Below are 18,254 nucleotides of genomic sequence, written 5' to 3'. Positions count from 1 at the left end.
TAAGAATGGGTCATGTTTCCCCTGGACATTGTGAATATTGTGTTGTGGAGATTCAGGATTCTGTTATATTGCTGTGATGATGTTGATGGTTTTTATTTGGAGGCAGTTAAGTAGGTGAGTCTCAAAATGCAAATGCTGTCAGCGTCTCTGGTAGGTAGCAGCTCCAATCTCAGCTCAGACTACTTTCAGTCTGCCCCAAGCATGTGTGGGTCAGAGGTCCACCAGAGACTTAGAAAGAGTTTATACCCGGTGTGTGGGGTTCACCATCTCTGTCTCTTTACTTTCTGGCAATCCCCCCTCACCCTCTGGCAGTCCTGGTTGCCCCAGACTCCTTCTCTTGCTGCCTCTGGTCAGAAAGATAGTGGCTTCTCATCAAGATTTATAGCTGCCCTGCACCTTTGCCATAACTCTGGCTTCTGTCTGGCCAAAACCACAATTTCCTGTTTCTCTCCAAAATCTGCCTGCTTTCCTTAACCCTCTGGTGCCCTCAGATAGGTTTTTCTGTTCATTTGTTTTGTTTTTGTATTTTGCCCAGATTTTGTGGTGGTTGTTTACTGGAGGATTGATGTGTTAAGACCTTGCCCCTCCACACCAGAAGCAAAGCCTCAAAGGTCAGAGGCTTTCCTCAGATGTCTGGTTTTGGCTGCCAGATGGTAGGCACTATCCAGAGATTAGAAGCTCTGGGCATGTGGGCCAGCTTGTTGGCTACCTTATTCTCCATCTGTGAACACTGTCCGTCTAGCTGGACCATTTCATCAGGGAACCTCCAGTGTCAGTGCTTTGGGATGTTTTTCTTCCTCTCTCCTGCCCAGAGGGTGGGAACTTGATTGAACTGGGAGCTGACTGTGGGGAAGGGGTGGAGAGAGGTAGGGAGGTCTCAAGATCTCTGCTTCTCTTCCCTTTTTTAGTATGGTACCTCTGCCTTTAACTGTGTGGTGTCTCCTAAGGTAGAGAGAGGTACAGATCTTTTTTATCCTCTCAGCACTGGGGTGGATGATGGATAGGCTAACAGATACTTCAACAGATATTCAACCAGTTAGTTCCCTTGTTTTTAGACTTTCTGTATCTCCACTTTCAGGGATACCTGGTGCCACCAATGCCTGATCCCTTTGGATATTCTGCCATATTGAATTAGGTTATTTCTCACCTGGGATTCTGCTTTCTTCAAATCAAATATCACTTGGTTTACTTTCCAAGTCCCAGAATTTTCTCCTGTTCTGTTTGTAGGTTTATTGGGGGGAAGGCATTATTATGCATTTTTTTAAAAATCCCTTTACCTATCATTTTTCTAGACATTTGAGGAGATAAAAGAATTAAATGTACATGATAATTCATAATCTTTAATTGGACTTCTTTGATTTATTTTTTATATTTCAGTCTTCAGTCCTTCTACAATTTTGGTAGAGGGCATATAATGGGGGTCTAATTTAATTTATTCCCAAATATTTTTGATTGTTTGTTTATTAAATAGTCCATCTTTTCCCCCATTCATATAAGACAGTATGCATAAAATATATTGAGATGTTTGCTGGGTGTGTATGTAACCTTTCTATTCTTTTTTTTTTTTGCTGTACACGGGCCTCTCACTGTTGTGGCCTCTCCTGTTGCGGAGCACAGGCTCTGGGCTCACGGGCCCAGCTGCTCCGCAGCATGTGGGATCTTCCCAGACCGGCGCACGAACCCATGTCCCCTGCATCAGCAGGCAGACTCTCAACCACTGTGCCACCAGGGAAGCCCCCTTTCTATCTTTTGATCAATATTTCTATTCCTTTGCTCATATATTGTTACAGATGAACTTCAGAATTGTTCAGAATTATTCTTTTCTTTTTTTATAAATTTATTTATTTATTTTTGGCTGCATTGGATCTTCGTTGCTGTGTGCAGGCTTTCTCTAATTGTGGTGAGCGAGGGCTACTCTCCGTTGTGGTGTGCGGGCTTCTCATTGCGGTGGCTTCTCTTGTTGCAGAGCACAGGCTCTAGGTGTGCCAGCTTCAGTAGTTGTGGTGCGTGGGCTTCAGTAGCTGTGGCTCGCAGGCTCTAGGGCGCAGGCTCAGTAGTTGTGGCACACGGGCTTAGTTGCTCTGTGGCATGTTGGATCTTCCCAGACCAGGGCTTGAACCCGTGTCCCCTGCCTTGGCAGGCAGATTCTTAACCACTGCGCCACCAGGGAAGTCCCCAGAATTATTATTTTTTAATATATCCCTGACTACTCCAGTCCTCACTACAGAAAAAAAAATTATATATTTACATATCTGTATTTATCTATGTGTACCTATATCCATTTGTTGGGATTTTGATTGGCTTTTACACACGTAGTAGGGTAGAATTGACGTCTTTGCAGAATTGAAGAACATGATATTCACTGCACTTACTCAGGTCTTCTGTATACACTGTTGATTTGGTAAATATTTATAAGGTACCAACCTTGTGCTGAGACCTCTATAGGTGTTAGGGACATGGTGACCAAACCGACATGACCCCTATTGCCAACTCCTGCTTATTTCTTATTAAGGTTAATTGTAAGTATTTTATATGTTTATGGCAGTCACGAACGGCAGGTTTTTGTGTGTTTTTTTCACTCTTTATGTTCTCCAGCTGGTTATTGCTGGGAGATGAGGTTGTTCATTTCCCTTCAGGCCTTCTGAGGTAAACATTTCCTGTTGTGCCAAAAACGTGTCATTTCCACCACCACCACCCCTGCCCCCACCCCCCGAGTACCCAGAGGTTTTCCAGAGTGCCACCTGCTTCTTGTTGATATTCGACAGCGACTCAGAATTACAGTTTGATCGACCACATCAGCTCCTAGGGATTTTGTTCAGAATGCAGTTGACACAAAGGGTTAATTGCTGCACTGATGTCTGGTGCGAAAATTTAATGATGTCTGATTTCCTCACTCAGATTTACTAGCCTTCAAGATTTTCTTTGTTCTTGAGCCTTGTTGTCACGCCAGCTGTCAGTTTGGTTTTGTTCCCATTTAATTTCATGCCGTGCTCATACAGGGGTGAGGGCATGGCCAAAGGATCTGGCTCAGGAGTGAGGGGAGTGAGGAACAATTTAATTGAACTCTCAGATCACCGGCTTTTTATTTTAGTTTTGTGTTTTTCGAGAGCAGTCCCTCAAAACTGAGTGATAGAAATGAGAATTAACGTTCTAATCATCCTGCCCAATTTCTAAAACTGTGTTCTATCATAGATGGCCAAACACTATCCAATTTTATGGGAATTTCTTTCCCTAGGTGATTGCCGAGCTATATCATCTCTATTTATTGGTTTCTCCTCCTCCTTAACAGTATGCTCATTCCCCACCTCAGATCTGTGGGCATCTGGCTCCTCTCTGCTGGTTTAGGGGTGTCTTGTCAAAGAACATTGAGTCCTGTATGCCTGCAGCACTAATTGTTCACGTGTGTGAGGGTGGGGTAGTGGCAGCTATCATTTAATTGAATCTCAACCCTGTCTTCTGACTCCAAATCCTGTGCCTCTTCCACTGCATCACATACGTGGCCAAACGTACGAGTAACTCGGTTCAGTTCCTAGGTGCATTGATTCATCGCATTCATTTTGGATATCTGTAGTTTCTCTTCTTAACCTTCCGATAGAGTTACAGGTTTTCCAAGTTCACCAGAGTCTCTTACTTACCTTTATTTTTGTCTTTTAAGTTTTTAGGGAAATCTTCCTATTGCATTGAAATATAGGGTACAATGTGAAGGCCATACAGCAAACTGGTTAAGAGTGTGGACTTTTGAGTCAAATGGATCTCACTTACCAGCTGGGTGACTAAGCAAGTTATTTCGCTTGTGAGGCTGTTGGTGGTGGTGGTGGTGGTGGTGGTGGTGGTGGTTTTTGTTCTTGATGTTTTCTCAAGTGTAAAATGGGGAACTGCCTCACAGGATTATTGCCAGAAGTAAATGTGATGATGCATATAAAGCATGTATCACATATCGCAGTGCCTGGCACAGAGCTTGGCACTTAGGAGCTTACTGCTAATATTGTTGCTGTGGCTGATATTAATAAAGATGATAATTTTATCTGACTGCTTCATAGTTGTATAGAATTCAACCTATGACCCTTAGCTTTTAGCTTAGGACAAAATCTTCTTAGTCTGCCTTCATGACAATCCTGTAACCACCACTGCTTTTATTTGCTACTGTAGTCTCATGTATTATTCTTAAGTTTATTGCATTAAAAAAGAAGAAAGGAAGAATCTGCACCTGTAATTCCAGATGTGGGTGCACTCTAGCTTTGTAAAAAGAAGACAGTCTTTTTGGACTTGGGTCTTTGCTTTGTACGTGTCCCTTCTGAGCCTGAATTGGTCTGCTTTCTCTACCTGTATTTCCTTGGGTGATTTCTCACGTGGATTTTCCTTTTACTTGAGGAAGTCAGGATTATGTTGCCCAATTTAGTTATCTAGAGCCACTCCCCGCCAGAGTCATCTACCCCTAGAGGATCTATCCTTAGTCTCTTACCAATTGTTTATCTGAATTTTTAGAGGTCTGATTTCCCAGATTCTGGGCTGCTGAGAAGGTTTTTGTCAGGGTTCATGTTCTTGACTATCGTGGGGTCTAGGATGTCGTCCTTTTCTCACATGGTTCCTATTACTTATACTTTACCAACCAGTTCTTGCTTGTTGGTCAAAATTGGGCCCAGGGTAGCATCCCCATATTAATTTGTTCATTGTCAAGGGGTAAATAAGAAATAAATAAGACTAAGCAGCTATCCAGATTGGTACTATGTTTTAATTCTGTGCTGATTACATGATCTCCATCATAAACAAACCTTCTGTGTTTTCTAATTGGATGGACAGATGCTAATAGGCTCCCATAGCAGTTTAATTTCCTACTCTCTTTCCTTTTACCTTCTCCTCACCATGCTTTCCACCCTTAATTCTTAACTTTCTACACAGGTATATGCCTTCTTAATGATATTCAGCTTTGCTTCCTCACTTTATTTTCCTCTAAAGATTCTCCTGGCTTCTTTCCAACCTGACACAGCTCAGAAACCTTTCCTGTGATTTCTTCCTACTTGCTTGGCAATATGCTGCCCAGAAGACCTTGGTTTCAGCTACAAACCTGGAGGTTTTGCTTTCTACCTCTGAAGCTTTGAGGAACTGTTAGGATAGAAATGACCAACCGAGACATGAAAAGACTGCCTGTCCATCCAGTCTGCTTCCCATTTTCAGTCCATCCAAAAGCAGATGGAGCCTGATTCGCACTCTGATTCCGTGTTACGAGTTCTACTGAAAGTAGATGGTTGAGGCTTTTATTTGCTTTTCCTGGTCTTATGATTAGATTCAGTGCAAGAAAATTGGGAAACACTTGAGAGTAAGTTTGCCTGGGCAGTGGGGATTGATATTTTATGTTTACAGTTCCTCTAGTCCTCCGTAGTTTGGCTGGTTTTTTGTTTTGATTTGGTTTTCGTTTGTTTTGAGAGAGGGGGACATATTGCAGTGCAGTTTTAGGTGTCTGCCCTGCTGCATATGTAGAGGGGGGATTCCTTTTAGACCTCTGACATTAGGTCCATATTTAGAAGTGACGGGTTTAAGGCCGTTAGTCAACAGCTTCCTGCGTTGTTTCTTGTTCTCCACTGAAGTCATGATTAACACCTGGGCTTTCGTTCGTTTGGGTCCCCTCAGATACACCTATGAGCGAATTGATGGGCGAGTACGGGGAAACCTGCGCCAGGCAGCCATCGACCGGTTCTGTAAGCCAGACTCAGACCGCTTTGTCTTTCTTCTGTGCACCCGAGCGGGAGGCCTGGGGATCAATCTCACAGCTGCCGATACCTGCATCATATTTGATTCAGACTGGAACCCACAAAATGACTTGCAGGTAACCGTTAGGATGATTGCTGTTTGCCTTAGCTGTCCCTGAATCCAAGAACATCATGACAGGGCCCGGCTTAGCTATAGAGAGTGTCTGCCATGCTCCATGCTATTGCTATGGCTTCGGCCAGGTGGCAGGCTTAGGGCCTCGGTCAGGGTACAACTGAATAAAAAGTAAATATCGAGCCTTCCCACGAATCCAAGTGGTTCTTCCCTTTTACTACAAATCAAATGGTATTTCACAGTGGTAGCCTCCAAATGTAGATTGGAACTACTGTTTATCATCAGACATAAAGAAAGATACGAAGCTTGACTAATTCTCTAATTCTTGACATACGGATTGATTCTGGCGTTTTCACTCACTTTGTCTGTTAGGTGGTCATATGTCGTATACAGTACATGAGATGACCCAGAGGGCTAGGAAACTTCCCTGGTGTGGCAGGGGTGACTGAGGCTTCCCCAGTAGCTCATTTGCTCTCCAGTGAATGCAGCATAGTAGGATTGATGTGGGCCCGGTTAAGCGTATTTGCAGATTAAATTTGCTCGTTTTAACCAAACTGAATAATGGTGGCTTGAAAAGATTATGGCAAAGATTGGAGCTAATACATTTTAAAAGCAAGTGTAAACAAGCAAATGACAGAGCTAACAATTCTGGTTCAGAATTCCTCATCAACCCCGTGTGAAAGTAAAAACAATGACATTCTAGCCAGATTGCACAATAAGTCAGTCCGAAAGATTCTAACTTGTCAAGAAGGCTATTTTAGATGACAGTTTTACATCCATTATCATTAACAGCAAACTTCATCCTGAGTGTGTATTGGATCTTGGGACATCTGCTGATACTCAGAGTGTGAGTGTGTGGCTCAGAGAGCGTTGGGGACCTCAAAACCTTTTTCATGATACAGGTGATTGATAAGAGAAGTTGGAAGGCTGCTGTTTCACAAAACTGAGGAGGTGCCCTAGGGGATACTGCCGGGAAGGGATGCAGAGAAAAGGAGCTAAGGTGATGGGTATCCGGGCTTCTTCTCTACCTACCATGTCACACAGAGTCATTCTGCTTTGTCTTTTTCATTTAACGAGTTTCAAAATAACATTTTGTTTGAAGAAAACAATCTACTAGTTGAAAAACCAGTGCTCTAAATTATTATGTTGGTGACAGCTGGGTAAAACGCAGGAAAAAAAATCATCGTAAAACAAATTCTGTGGCACTATGTTCAACGTCCAACTTGAAAAATCAGTGGCTATGGCCAGCTCCCCATCAGGCCTTTCTGCTGGTGACGGGATATTTCGGTCAAAGATGACTTGCTAGATATGACGAATAACCAATATTTTTTTTCTCAAATAACCAATTTTTAAAGGAGTTAACATAGTCAATGCCAAAGTAATAATAATCAGTAGAAACTATTTGATCAGGTCACCAGCAAGAACCTGATTAGGATAGTGATGTAGATCAGGGGGTGGGAGACTGTTGCCAGCGGGCTAGCCGCCTGCTTTTAAAATAGTTTCATTGGGATATAACCACACCCATTTGTATACCTGTTATCTCTGGGTGCTTTCATGTTACAGTGGCAGGGTTGAGTACTGCAACAGAGACCTCATAGCCCACAACATCTAAAATATTTACTATTATAGAAGATGTTTGCCAACCCTGAGACAGATGGTTCCTTAAGTAGTAAGTTCTTGACCCCTGTAAAGTTCTGTGCTCCTTTGCAGTGCTCACCTGACTGTGAGGCTCGGAACCTGGGCCAGTGACGGTATGAGAAACGGGTGGCCGTTTGGAGGCCGTGTTAGCTGGGCACGCCTGAAGGACTTTCAGGAGAAAAACTGAAAGCATAGGGCTGGCATTTAGAGACAGGTCACTGTCAGAGGCAGAGATTTTGGAATCATCATGCTTCACCTAGTGAAGTCTAGACATTGAAGGTGAAATGCCAAGAAATGGAAAAAGCAAGAACGAGAATGACCAGGCCTGAAGGAGAAGGTAAAGTCCTCTGAGGTGATTGATTTGTCTGTACCAGCCAGATGGGGTGGGTGGCGCTGTCCAGAATTAGGGTCTGGGGAGAAGGGAGCAACTTTGGAATGGCCCCTGCTGGAGGAGTAGCAGGAGATGAGTAAAGGAATAGCAGTAAAGTCCAAACTGAAATTGGATAGTGTGAGAGTTCTGTATGCCAAGTCAGTTTCTGAACTTCTAACGCTCAACCTCAGTGGAGAAACAAAGACCATGAACATTCGGGCGACTTAGCTAGGAGTGGAGAACACTTGTAGAAGAACGTAGCAGAAGGTAAATGAGTGTCGATGTCAGTGAACAGCCCCAGGTCCACGTTAGAGTTAGAATTCCTCAACCTGTGGTCTTCCAGACTGGCTGCTTTTTTGGTTATTTTTATTTACAGCTTGGTAACCAAGAGGAAACCCTCCTTTATTTTTGAGATGTCTGACCAGACTAGGTAGGAATGAAAGAATTGGCAAGAATAGAGTAATTTTCGGGCAGGGAATTGGGTCTGTGGTTATTGGGGAGTGGGATTGGTGGGCTGTTCTGAGTTGCCCCCAGAGACGGAGCTAGGTTCTCGGCTTGCTTGGCGTGGGGAGGAGAGCACGAGAGCTGGAGACTGCCCCCCGAATGGTGCGCACTCAGCACACTCTTCCTGGCATCTGCCCTTCACCCACGTGCTGTGAATGCGATGTAGAAGACAGAGTCTGGAGAGCAGGGTGCTGAGACCATCATGTGGTTCACAGGACTGCAGCTAAATCAGCTGTGAAAATCAGCGAAATGCATTCCTATCCCTAACAGAGCAGAAAACTCAACCAGGCGGCTCCCTGGTACTGTCCTTGCTAGGAAGTTAGGTCATGTTAACTTGCACACAGTCGTTCACACATATGCACGTATTCTGATACTTTTTGTAAATGAGTGAAAGCTTTCAGTCATCTTTAGTTCTTCATGGTTATTGAAGAACCACAATTCCTACTCTGATACAAGATGATCGTATTTCCTTTAGAAATGGGCTTGGCATAGAACATTCATCTGTGAGTGGATTGAAGCACATGCTACCTGATATAAACATCAGGGCCACGAAAAGAGAGTCCCATTATGAGCGTGGTCTTACCCTCTACCCTAGTGGAATTTTAGCATAGCTCCGGAGGTCAAGTTCAGATGGTAGAACATGTAAGTGTTCACTCTGGTCTCAAACACCCTGGACAGATGTGGTGCAGTCCGTGCTTATCCAGAGTCGGGACAACATGGGGAAGCAGTGACAGTGCCAGGACACTGCTTCTCGACCCCTAGGCAGACCCCCTTCGAGCCTTGACAGGGAAGCCAACCTGCTTAGGGGGAGGCTGGGCTCAGCCCAGTCCCTGAGGCAAGCCTGCAGACAAGCCAGCTTCCATGGCTGTGGAAACAGAGCTGCACTGTCTGAAAACTCAGCTGGAAGTCAGAGAGCAGAGTTACCTTTTCTGGTGCTTTTTTGTTATTATTAAAAGTTCATTCATTCAGCCTTCTGGTCTTTTGGCTGGGGTTTCCTGTGCTTTGGGGGTAGAATTAGAGGCTTAGGACTTGCTAGAGAAATATGTATGTTTTTAAAACCTAGGTGTTCATAAATCAGATGACATTGGATGTCATCCTGTTTCCTTTGGTCTCGTTAGAGTCTGAGGAGTCCAGTAAATTGTATTTCTCTCCCTTTTGCCTCCAAAAGAACCAGTTAAGAAATAGACCCAGGAGTGCAAAGGATCAAAGCATCAGCTTTAATAAATTGTGATGGTGGATTAGATGGTATAGCTTGACCTGTAGCCAGACTTAGACTTCCGAGGACTCCTGCACTCGTGCACCCTCATCCCACAGTTAACCTTGCCCACTGAGAACTGCTGGCAGCCACCTGCAGAGCAGAGGCTGTCCTCGTATGCCTGCAGTGACAGAGGGGGGACTCTGCCCTCCGCAGGGGATGGGGGGGGGTGAGTCTATAGGAGCTCGGACCGGATCTCCCGTTTCACTGATGAGATCAGTCATTCCTTTGGAGTAGAGAGGAAGGAGGCGAAAGAGACTGTTGTGTTCCTACCTGGGAGCCGACATTCCCTCCCGGAAATATGAGGACAGAGAACTAGGGCTCCTGCTCTCGTGTCTACTCCATCAGCCCTTCCCAAATCCTTCTGCTCCCCTTTCCAGACAAGTGAAGGCACAGGGTCCTTAGGTTCCAGGACAGTACGTTCTAGTAAATCAATTTTTAGCTCCCTTTATTAGGGAGGTCTTATCTAGAGGATCAAGTAAATGCCACACCCTCTCTCAAACCTTGAACATGTCTGTGTTAGCATCAGTGTGTGTGAAAAATCAAACTGTGCCTTCACCCAGGAGGGACAGCTGTGATTCAGTCCTGGTACGTCAGCTGCAGCAGGTTTTGTGTAGGTTTTCTATAGTACCTGTAACCCCTGAGTTCAAAAAATGGCAAAGGGTGCTTACCGTAGCCTGAGAAGGGAAAAGAGCAGTGAAAAACTGGTTTCTTTACTTCTTCTCTTTACCTCTTCTCACTGCTGCCAGCTCTGAGGGCTGAGTGGGCCTGTGGGAAAAGCAAGGTACCGTGCCACCCTTGCAGAGGCCACAAGGTGACAGTGGTAGCACGGCACAGGTCCCGTCCTTCCTGTGGATAAGGTTGTCCCCGAAGGGAGAATTCAGGAAGCCTGGGCGCAGGTGTCCTAGCCGAGAGCACAACCACAGGGTAATGCGGCTCCTGCCTGTGCCGAGGATTGTGGAAGGGAGGAGGGAATCCAGCCTGAGGAGCCAGGGGCTTGACACTCCGCCCCAAGAAAGCAGAGGTGCCGGTTCCCTTTGCCACTCCCTCTGCCGCCATCATATCGCTGGCACCGCCTCTTGCTTGGTAGAATGTATGCCTGCACTTGGACGACTAAACTCTATTTAGTTTACTTTTCCTCGCTGGGAGAAAGTAAGGCTTTGTGAGTGCTTCATTACATGGTCCAGGCGTTCAGTGAATGTTTGTTATGTTTGTTGAACACTGGAATGTGCCGGGCACCGTTTAAAGTGTTGGAGACACAGCAGTGACCGAGACCCATGGTGTGTGTGCTCTCATGAAGCTTTCATTTTAGTGGAGCAGGCAGGCAAAAAAACAAGGAAAAATAAGTAAGATAGTCCCAGATAGTGATACTTATTACGAAGAAATGAAACAGGATAAGAATAATGGGGATTGGACGCCCTGATGTAGAGGGTGGTGTAGGAAGGCTTCTTCAAAAAAGGTGACATCTGAGCAGAGACCTAAATGATGGGGACGGGGATCTTAAGTTATAAAATCAGTAGGAAGAATGTTCCAGACAGAGGGAACAAGAAGTGTGACGACTTAGAGTGGGGTGAGCGTCGGTGGTGCACCTGAGGCAGGTGGGACAGGTGCTTACAGTACAGCGTCAGTCCCAAATAAAGTGAGTCAAGTTTCTTTTAAGTACTCTCCTGCCTCTCTTTTCAGTGTCCTCTCTTTCTCACTCCCTGCTCCTTTTTTCTGCTGCCCAAAACTCCCTTTTCCCATGCTGTTAACTTGCCTCTCCTTGCTTCCTATTCTCAGCCAGGTCTTGACTGACTTATGACACATTTATTGAGCCCTACACACCAGGCCAGGCCCTGGGGAAGGAAAAGTGCTCAGGGCTTTTGAACCACGCAGTGGAAATAACAGTGCAATGAGCAATTATCGGCGTTCTTTCCCAGAGGTGTTTACATTTTCAGAGGGGTTGATACCTCTCCCCAAAGGATAAATCTGGAGCTGGAAATTTCAGATTCCAAAGTAGGCCTGCAAAGGAGATAGTTGAGGGAGGGCAGCTTCCCAGTCAGTGCCCACTGATCCATACTGCACTGAGAGCCCCTGATTCCTCTTCTGATGAGTAGGTGGCCAGCGGATACAGACTTTCTGTGTGCCAGGAGAAATGTAAAATTGCTGGACGTGAAATAAAATACTCATGTGTAGAAAATGAACTGGGGAAGTGTCCCAGCATGCTAGACGTGGCTGGGTTCTTGTGGGACTATAGGTGATTTTTTAACCTCTCTGATGATGTAGATTTTCATTCAGGTACAAATAGTATTTCAAAGTATTAAAGAAAATGTACCTTTAAAATGTAATAGAACTAATACTTTGAAAGAGTAATATAAGGATCAAGAGAGGAATCAACATTATGTTGGTTCTTTGTACCAGCTATTTAATTTTCACGTGATTGTAAAGACGTGGTGTAAGGTTCTGGACTTGCACCTGACAACAGTGAACTGAGGGCTGGAATCAGTTGGAAATCTGTCACTGTTTGGAGACTCCGCCTTTCTACGCATCACAGTCATTGGGATCTGTGTCTGTTTAAAATTTTTCTGAACCTGACTACTTGTTTCTTGTAGGCTTTTGTTCACCTCAAATGTGTTAAAAAGTACAGAACAAACTAGGTGCCTACAAATCATGCCGGAGAGCATTGGAGCTCTGTAATTTCCCCTGGGATGGAGGGCCCTGGGGACCAGGGGTAGCACCACTGCCTCCTACTGGTGGTCTAGCTCCAAGGGTTCTGTGTTTATACCTTTGCTGGCGTGTTTTGTTTGCGCTTCACCTCAGTTGTTGACTTAGTTCTCAGTGTTTCTCTTTACCACATTTTTGTGTGTGTGAGTTCTGAAAAGGAAAATAAGGAATATATGAGATTTGACTGTAAAATGGCGAGTCTTTTAAATGTGGCAGGACTCATCCTGCTATCCTTCAGGTAAGTCGTCTTGGTAGAGAATGTGTTTATCTCCTGGTACCATCTGGCTGCTTGTGACAGTGCCCCCTGCCCACCCCCAGCCCCAGCAGAGGTTTGTTTTCCAGACATGGGTATCCCAGGACTAGTGAGGTGGCTTCATGGTGACATGAGAGTCCCAGGTCCCTTCTGTCTCTCTGCTCCCCCATCCTCAGTGAGTGTGGTTCACACGCTCTTGCTTCCATGATGGATACTTCAGACCCCAGGTAGGAAAAATAAGGAAGGAAGGTGTGACACTTTTTTCAAGAGAGCAGAACTTTTCCAGATATCCCTGATAGACTGCTGTTACATCTCATTGTCCAGAACTGTATTACCTCGCCAGCCCTGGGAGGCTGGAGATGGTTTCAGTTGAATACATCGCTGCCCTTGTATAAGAGTCAGGGTTCTGGTATTGAGGACAAATGGGGATATGGATTCCAAGAAGGTAATAAATTAGTGATGTCTGTAGCTCTCCTCTATTAGACCTTTACTCAGAATATTTCTTAAACTCCCTCTTGTAATTTGCCCTCAACACCAGGTAAGCCAAAACAAAGAAAATCAGTGTCAGTACTTAATGAGCACATATTATTACTGCCTTACAGTTTCCACAAACCATATTATTTACCTTGATCACTTCCTTCATTTACCAGAGCTATCCATCAGATTTTCTCCTAATAATGAAGATTTACAATCACTAAAGATAGTAAAAGAAGGTGTGGCAACTAGTTGTAATAGCCAAAAACAAAAGAACTTAGTTGTCCATCAGTAGGAGACTTGCCTAAAACGGTATGTTCAGCTTTGATAAAAGAATGAGGAATATCTCTACATACCGCTATGGAGTCATCTCCTGGATATATTGTTGGGTGAAAAAAAATAAGGTGGAAAAAGTATGTATAGTATGCTAGCATTTATCTAAAAAGGCTGTCTGTCTGTCTGTCTGTCTGTCAGTCAGTCATGTCTCCCCGCCATGGAAAGATTTTAAATGGTTACCTCCTGGGGGGAGGCGGTGAGGGAACAGGGAAGTGACGAATAGAAGCTAGTTTTTCTGAATATGCCTTTTTGTATATTTGACTTTGGAACCATCCTAAGTATTTTATAGCGTTATAAAACAAAACTTTAAAAACTTTTTATTCTGAAATCAGTTTAAACTTTAAAAAAGGTGCAAAATAGTGCAGAGTTCTAGGATCCTTTGCCCCGCTTCCCTTAATGTTAACATTCTGTATAACCATAGTGTAATTATCGAAACCAGGAAATTAATATCAATACAGTGCTCTGATCTATAGACCCTGTTCAAATTCCTTCATTTTTCTATCGGTGTTCTTTTTTCTGGTCTGGGATCCAATTCAGGATTTCACATCTCCTTTAGAAGTTACAACTCCTTAGCCGCCTCCAATCTGTGACATCTCCTGTCTTTCCTTAGCTTTCGTGACCTTGACACTTTGGAAGGATACTGACCAGCCGCTTTGTAGAATTGTTTCTCACTTTGTGTTTGCCTGATGTTTCTCTCATGATCAGATTTGAGGTTATGTATTTTTGGCAAGAATATCATAGAAGTGATGTTATATCCTTCTCAGGGGGTACATGATGTCGATATGTCTTATTACTTGTGATGTTAACCTTGATTACTTGGTTGAGGTGGTGTCTGCCAGGTCTCTCCACTGTAAAGTTACTATTTTTATCTTGAAACGTAGTCAGTATGTTGGGAGGAGATATTTTGAGATGCTATAAATATCCTGTTTCCTATCATACTTTTGCCTATTAATTTTAGCACTCATCAGTGGTTCTTGCCTTCAGTAATTATTACGACGGTGTTTGGCAAACGGTAATTTTCTATTTCAGTCATTCCTTCTACAGTAGGAATTGGAGTCCTACTGTAAAGAACAGCTGTCCTTTGTCCCCCATTTCTTTATGTATTTGTATTGGTATGGACTCCTGGATATCGATTTTACGTTATAGGTTATAATGCACTACTCGCACTGTTTATTTTGCCGTCCAGATTTGGTCATTAGGAGGCCCTTCAGGTTGGCTCCTCTGTCCTTTAGACATGCTCCTGTCAGTTTGTGAGCACTTCTTATTTTCTGGCACCACAAGACACTCAGGTTCATGTTACATTTTTCCTGCCATATCCATGGAACTGACTGTTCCTCCAAGGCTCCTTGGTTCCTTTTAGTTGAGAACGGCATTTAGAAACCAAGGTCTGGCTACTAGGTGTGCCCATTGCCACTGGAGTGTTACTGGTTCTAGACTCTGAGCAGACAGAGCTAGGAAATACAGATGTGCATACTGACACAAGCGCTGGTACCACACCTCTGTATTTATTCCCTGTCTATCCATCTGTAGTGAGATTTCTGATTCCAGTCCAACATCACAGGATTCCTTCTAGCCTTCTGCACTCTTCCGAATTCATAACTCCTTCCTCTGGCTGTGAGAAGCCTGGTCTCATTGTCATAACACAGTACATTTACTCATTTGTTCGATCTTCGTATATGCATAAAGTAGTTTCAGAATTACTAACCCATATTCTACAAAAAAATTTACTTGTGCGTAATATTGGACTAAAGTGTTTTTTAGGTCATTGGTCTTAAAGTATACAATCAAAATACCAATTTCCAAGGTTACTTGGTTTAGTTTTTTTCTTTCCCACTCCCTTCATTGTGGTTAAATTAATGTGGGAAAAATCAATCCCTAAAATTCAAAAGCGAAATGAAACAGTTGAACCTAGCTCTATATGATATGGACAGCATAACCCCAAGAGTTATGCTCAAATGTTTGTATTTCATTTTTCAGTATCTTCATTGTGTTATAATTTCAGTTTGCAGCTCCAATATACCCTTTATCCAGATTCACCAACTGCTAACATTTTGCCTCATTTACTTTATCATTTCTGCCCTAACTCTCTCCTGTCTCTCTGAGTACATAGAGACCTACACACGTGTGTGCACGCACACACACGCCACTTTTTGTCTGAACCATCTGAGAGTAAGTTGTCCCCTGAGTGCCTTAGTGTGTATTTCCTAAGTGCAAGGACGTTCTCTTATATAACCAGGGTTCAGTTCTCAGAATAAAGAAATAAGAATAGTATCTCTAATCCATAGTTCATATTCAAATTTTATCATTTCTTTCAACATTCTTTATAGTTGTTAGTCCCCCAAGATCCAAACTAGGATCACCCACTTCGTTTAGTTCTCATGTCTCCTTTAATGGGTCAGTGCCTTGATCTTTCTTTTCCTTTCACGACCTTGATGTCTTTGAAGGGTACAGGCTAGATATCTTATAGATAGGCCCTTATTTTGTGTCTGTATTTCCTCAGGATTGAGTTCAGGTTTAGTGATACCTCGAAGTGATATGTCTTCTCAGTGTGTCATGTTGAGAGGAACATGATGTCCATTTGTTGATAATAAGTACTTTGAGCTTAGTTAGTGGCGTCTGCCGGATTTCTCTACTATGAAGTTGCTATTTTTCCCTTTGAAATTACTAAGTAGCTTTGGAGAGAAGCTTTGAGACTATGTAAATATCCTGTTCCTCATCAAAGTTTCACCCACTGGTTTTAGTTTCCTTTGATTATTTTTGCCTGGATCAGCCATCACTGTTATGGTTGCAAAGTGGTGATTTTCTAACAGTCATTCTACATTTTTTAGTTACTTTCTACTCTGAGGAAGAGTTTTCCCTTTTCTCCCATTAGTTTATTTATGTCAGTATGTACTCATGGGTTCTTCTTTTATTCAGTGGGTTATATTCCATACGATATTTACTTTGATGTTCAGATCGTCCTGGACCTAACCAGCGGAAGCCTCGTAGGTTTCAGGTGTTATTTTGATGCGTCTCCATCATTCTTTGAGTACTTCCTTATATTCCGGCACAGTGATACGTTTCAGGCTCATCCTGTACTTTGACTACCCTGGCCCTGGAATTAATCATTTCTCTCACATGCCTTGTCCTCTCTTGTTATGGAGAATGGAGTTTAGAAACCAAGATCTGAGGGTTCGTTATGTTCTTTGCTACTGGGATGCCATTTCTTCTAGGCCCTCTCAGTGGACACAGCTAGACTACATACATACACACACAGGGAATATATATACATAACATGCATTCATATGTATATGTGTGTATACACATGCATGTGTCTACGTAAACAGATGCACACACATTCATGTCTTTGTGTGGTTTTATACACATATGTGCACATCTAACCATGAATTAATACTGATACCTCCAAATCCATTCTAATGCCACAGAGTTGTTCTAGTTTTTCTTCTTTCCATATTTGTAACTTCCTTCTTCAGCAATGAAAACCCTGGCTCCTGTTACCCTCAGTATATTTACACATTTGCTCAGTCCTAGATTACACAGAAAGTGCTGATCCTGCCACTGTGAAAAAGAAACTTATCTGCCAGTGTGTATTTATTTTTTTATTTTTTATTTTTTTAATAAATTTATTTATTTTTGGCTGTGTTGGGTCTTAGTTGCTGTGCGCGGGCTTTCTCTAGTTGTGGCAAGCGGGGGCTTCTCTTCATTGTGGTGCACGGGCTCTAAGCACACGGGCTTCAGTAGTTATGGCTCACAGGCTCTAGAGCGCAGGCTCAGTAGTTGTGGTGCACGGGCTTAGTTGCTCCGCAGCATGTGGGATCTTCCCGGACCAGGGATCGAACCTGTGTCTCCTGCATTGGCAGGCAGATTCTTATCCACTGTGCCACCAGGGAAGCCCCAGTGTGTATTTAAAATTTAAAACACTGGAGTTCGTACATTCTTGGTGGGATATATCCCAGTGTGGGAGGGCAGTAAACCTTACATTGTTTTCAGTAGTTATGTTTCGGTGGTGATCATGGTGATACCGTTTTTCTGATATTTCATGTATTTGCGGGATAAATCAGATGAGTAATGATATTGGCATGGTTAAGAACTGAGCTTTTCAACATGGTTAAAAAGCAATACAGATGTATAGTTAATGAAGTTAAAACCCCGTAGTCCCAAATTTGAATGAAAATATCAGTATGATTTCATGATGTAATTTGTCTTATGTGTGCCCGTGATCGTATACACTACACACACACAAACGCTTCTGCTTTTACCCACTGAGTAGGCCCAGGAACAATGACCAACCTAGTGGCAGGGAGCGTCCCTAGAGCATGCAGACTGTTGTCTCTACTGCCACTTCCCACTGAAAGAAGCTCTTGGACTACTTGAAAAAATAACTGAATCCAGGTTTGGGCAGGAAATATACAATGGGAGCATGGAACATGTTGTCATACCAGAAAGCAAGGGAGCTGTTAGATACTGCTGGTCTTTGATATAACATACAAATATAAATACAGACATATCCATATCTTTTTCTTTATCTATGTGTATATTCACACACACACACGCACACACACACACACACCCCTAACTGTGAGTTCATACTGACACCTCCAAATATAATACCAGAATTTTTCATAGTTTTCCTCCTTTCCATATTTGACTGAATCATGTCAAAAGAACTCAGGAGCGGGCTTCCCTGGTGGCGCAGTGGTTGAGAGTCCGCCTGCCGATGCAGGGGACGCGGGTTCGTGCCCCGGTCCAGGAAGATCCCACATGCCGCGAAGCGGCTGGGCCCGTGAGCCATGGCCGCTGAGCCTGCGCTCCACAACGGGAGAGGCCACAACAGTGAGAGGCCCGCGTACCACAAAAAAAAAGAAAAAAGAACTCAGGAGCCAACTTGAGGAGTTTTCCAT

At 43.5% G+C, this 18,254-nt stretch overlaps 1 protein-coding gene across 2 annotated transcripts in view; it reads left to right on the top strand.

The window, feature by feature from the left end:
* The window catches only part of CHD6 (chromodomain helicase DNA binding protein 6), a 212,201-nt gene that overhangs the window by 135,580 nt on the left and 58,367 nt on the right, over positions 1–18,254 (top strand). For both annotated transcript variants that reach the window (XM_073792997.1, XM_019943878.3), the window contains one exon: positions 5,629–5,824. In XM_073792997.1, coding sequence (XP_073649098.1) covers positions 5,629–5,824 — 196 coding nt within the window. The remainder of the gene's footprint in view (positions 1–5,628; positions 5,825–18,254) is intronic.

This window comes from Tursiops truncatus, chromosome 15 (assembly GCF_011762595.2).
Source record: "Tursiops truncatus isolate mTurTru1 chromosome 15, mTurTru1.mat.Y, whole genome shotgun sequence".
NCBI classification, from domain to species: Eukaryota; Metazoa; Chordata; class Mammalia; order Artiodactyla; family Delphinidae; genus Tursiops; species Tursiops truncatus.
The sequence above is the reverse complement of the archived record's forward strand: the minus strand, read 5'-3'. Positions and strand labels throughout refer to the sequence as shown.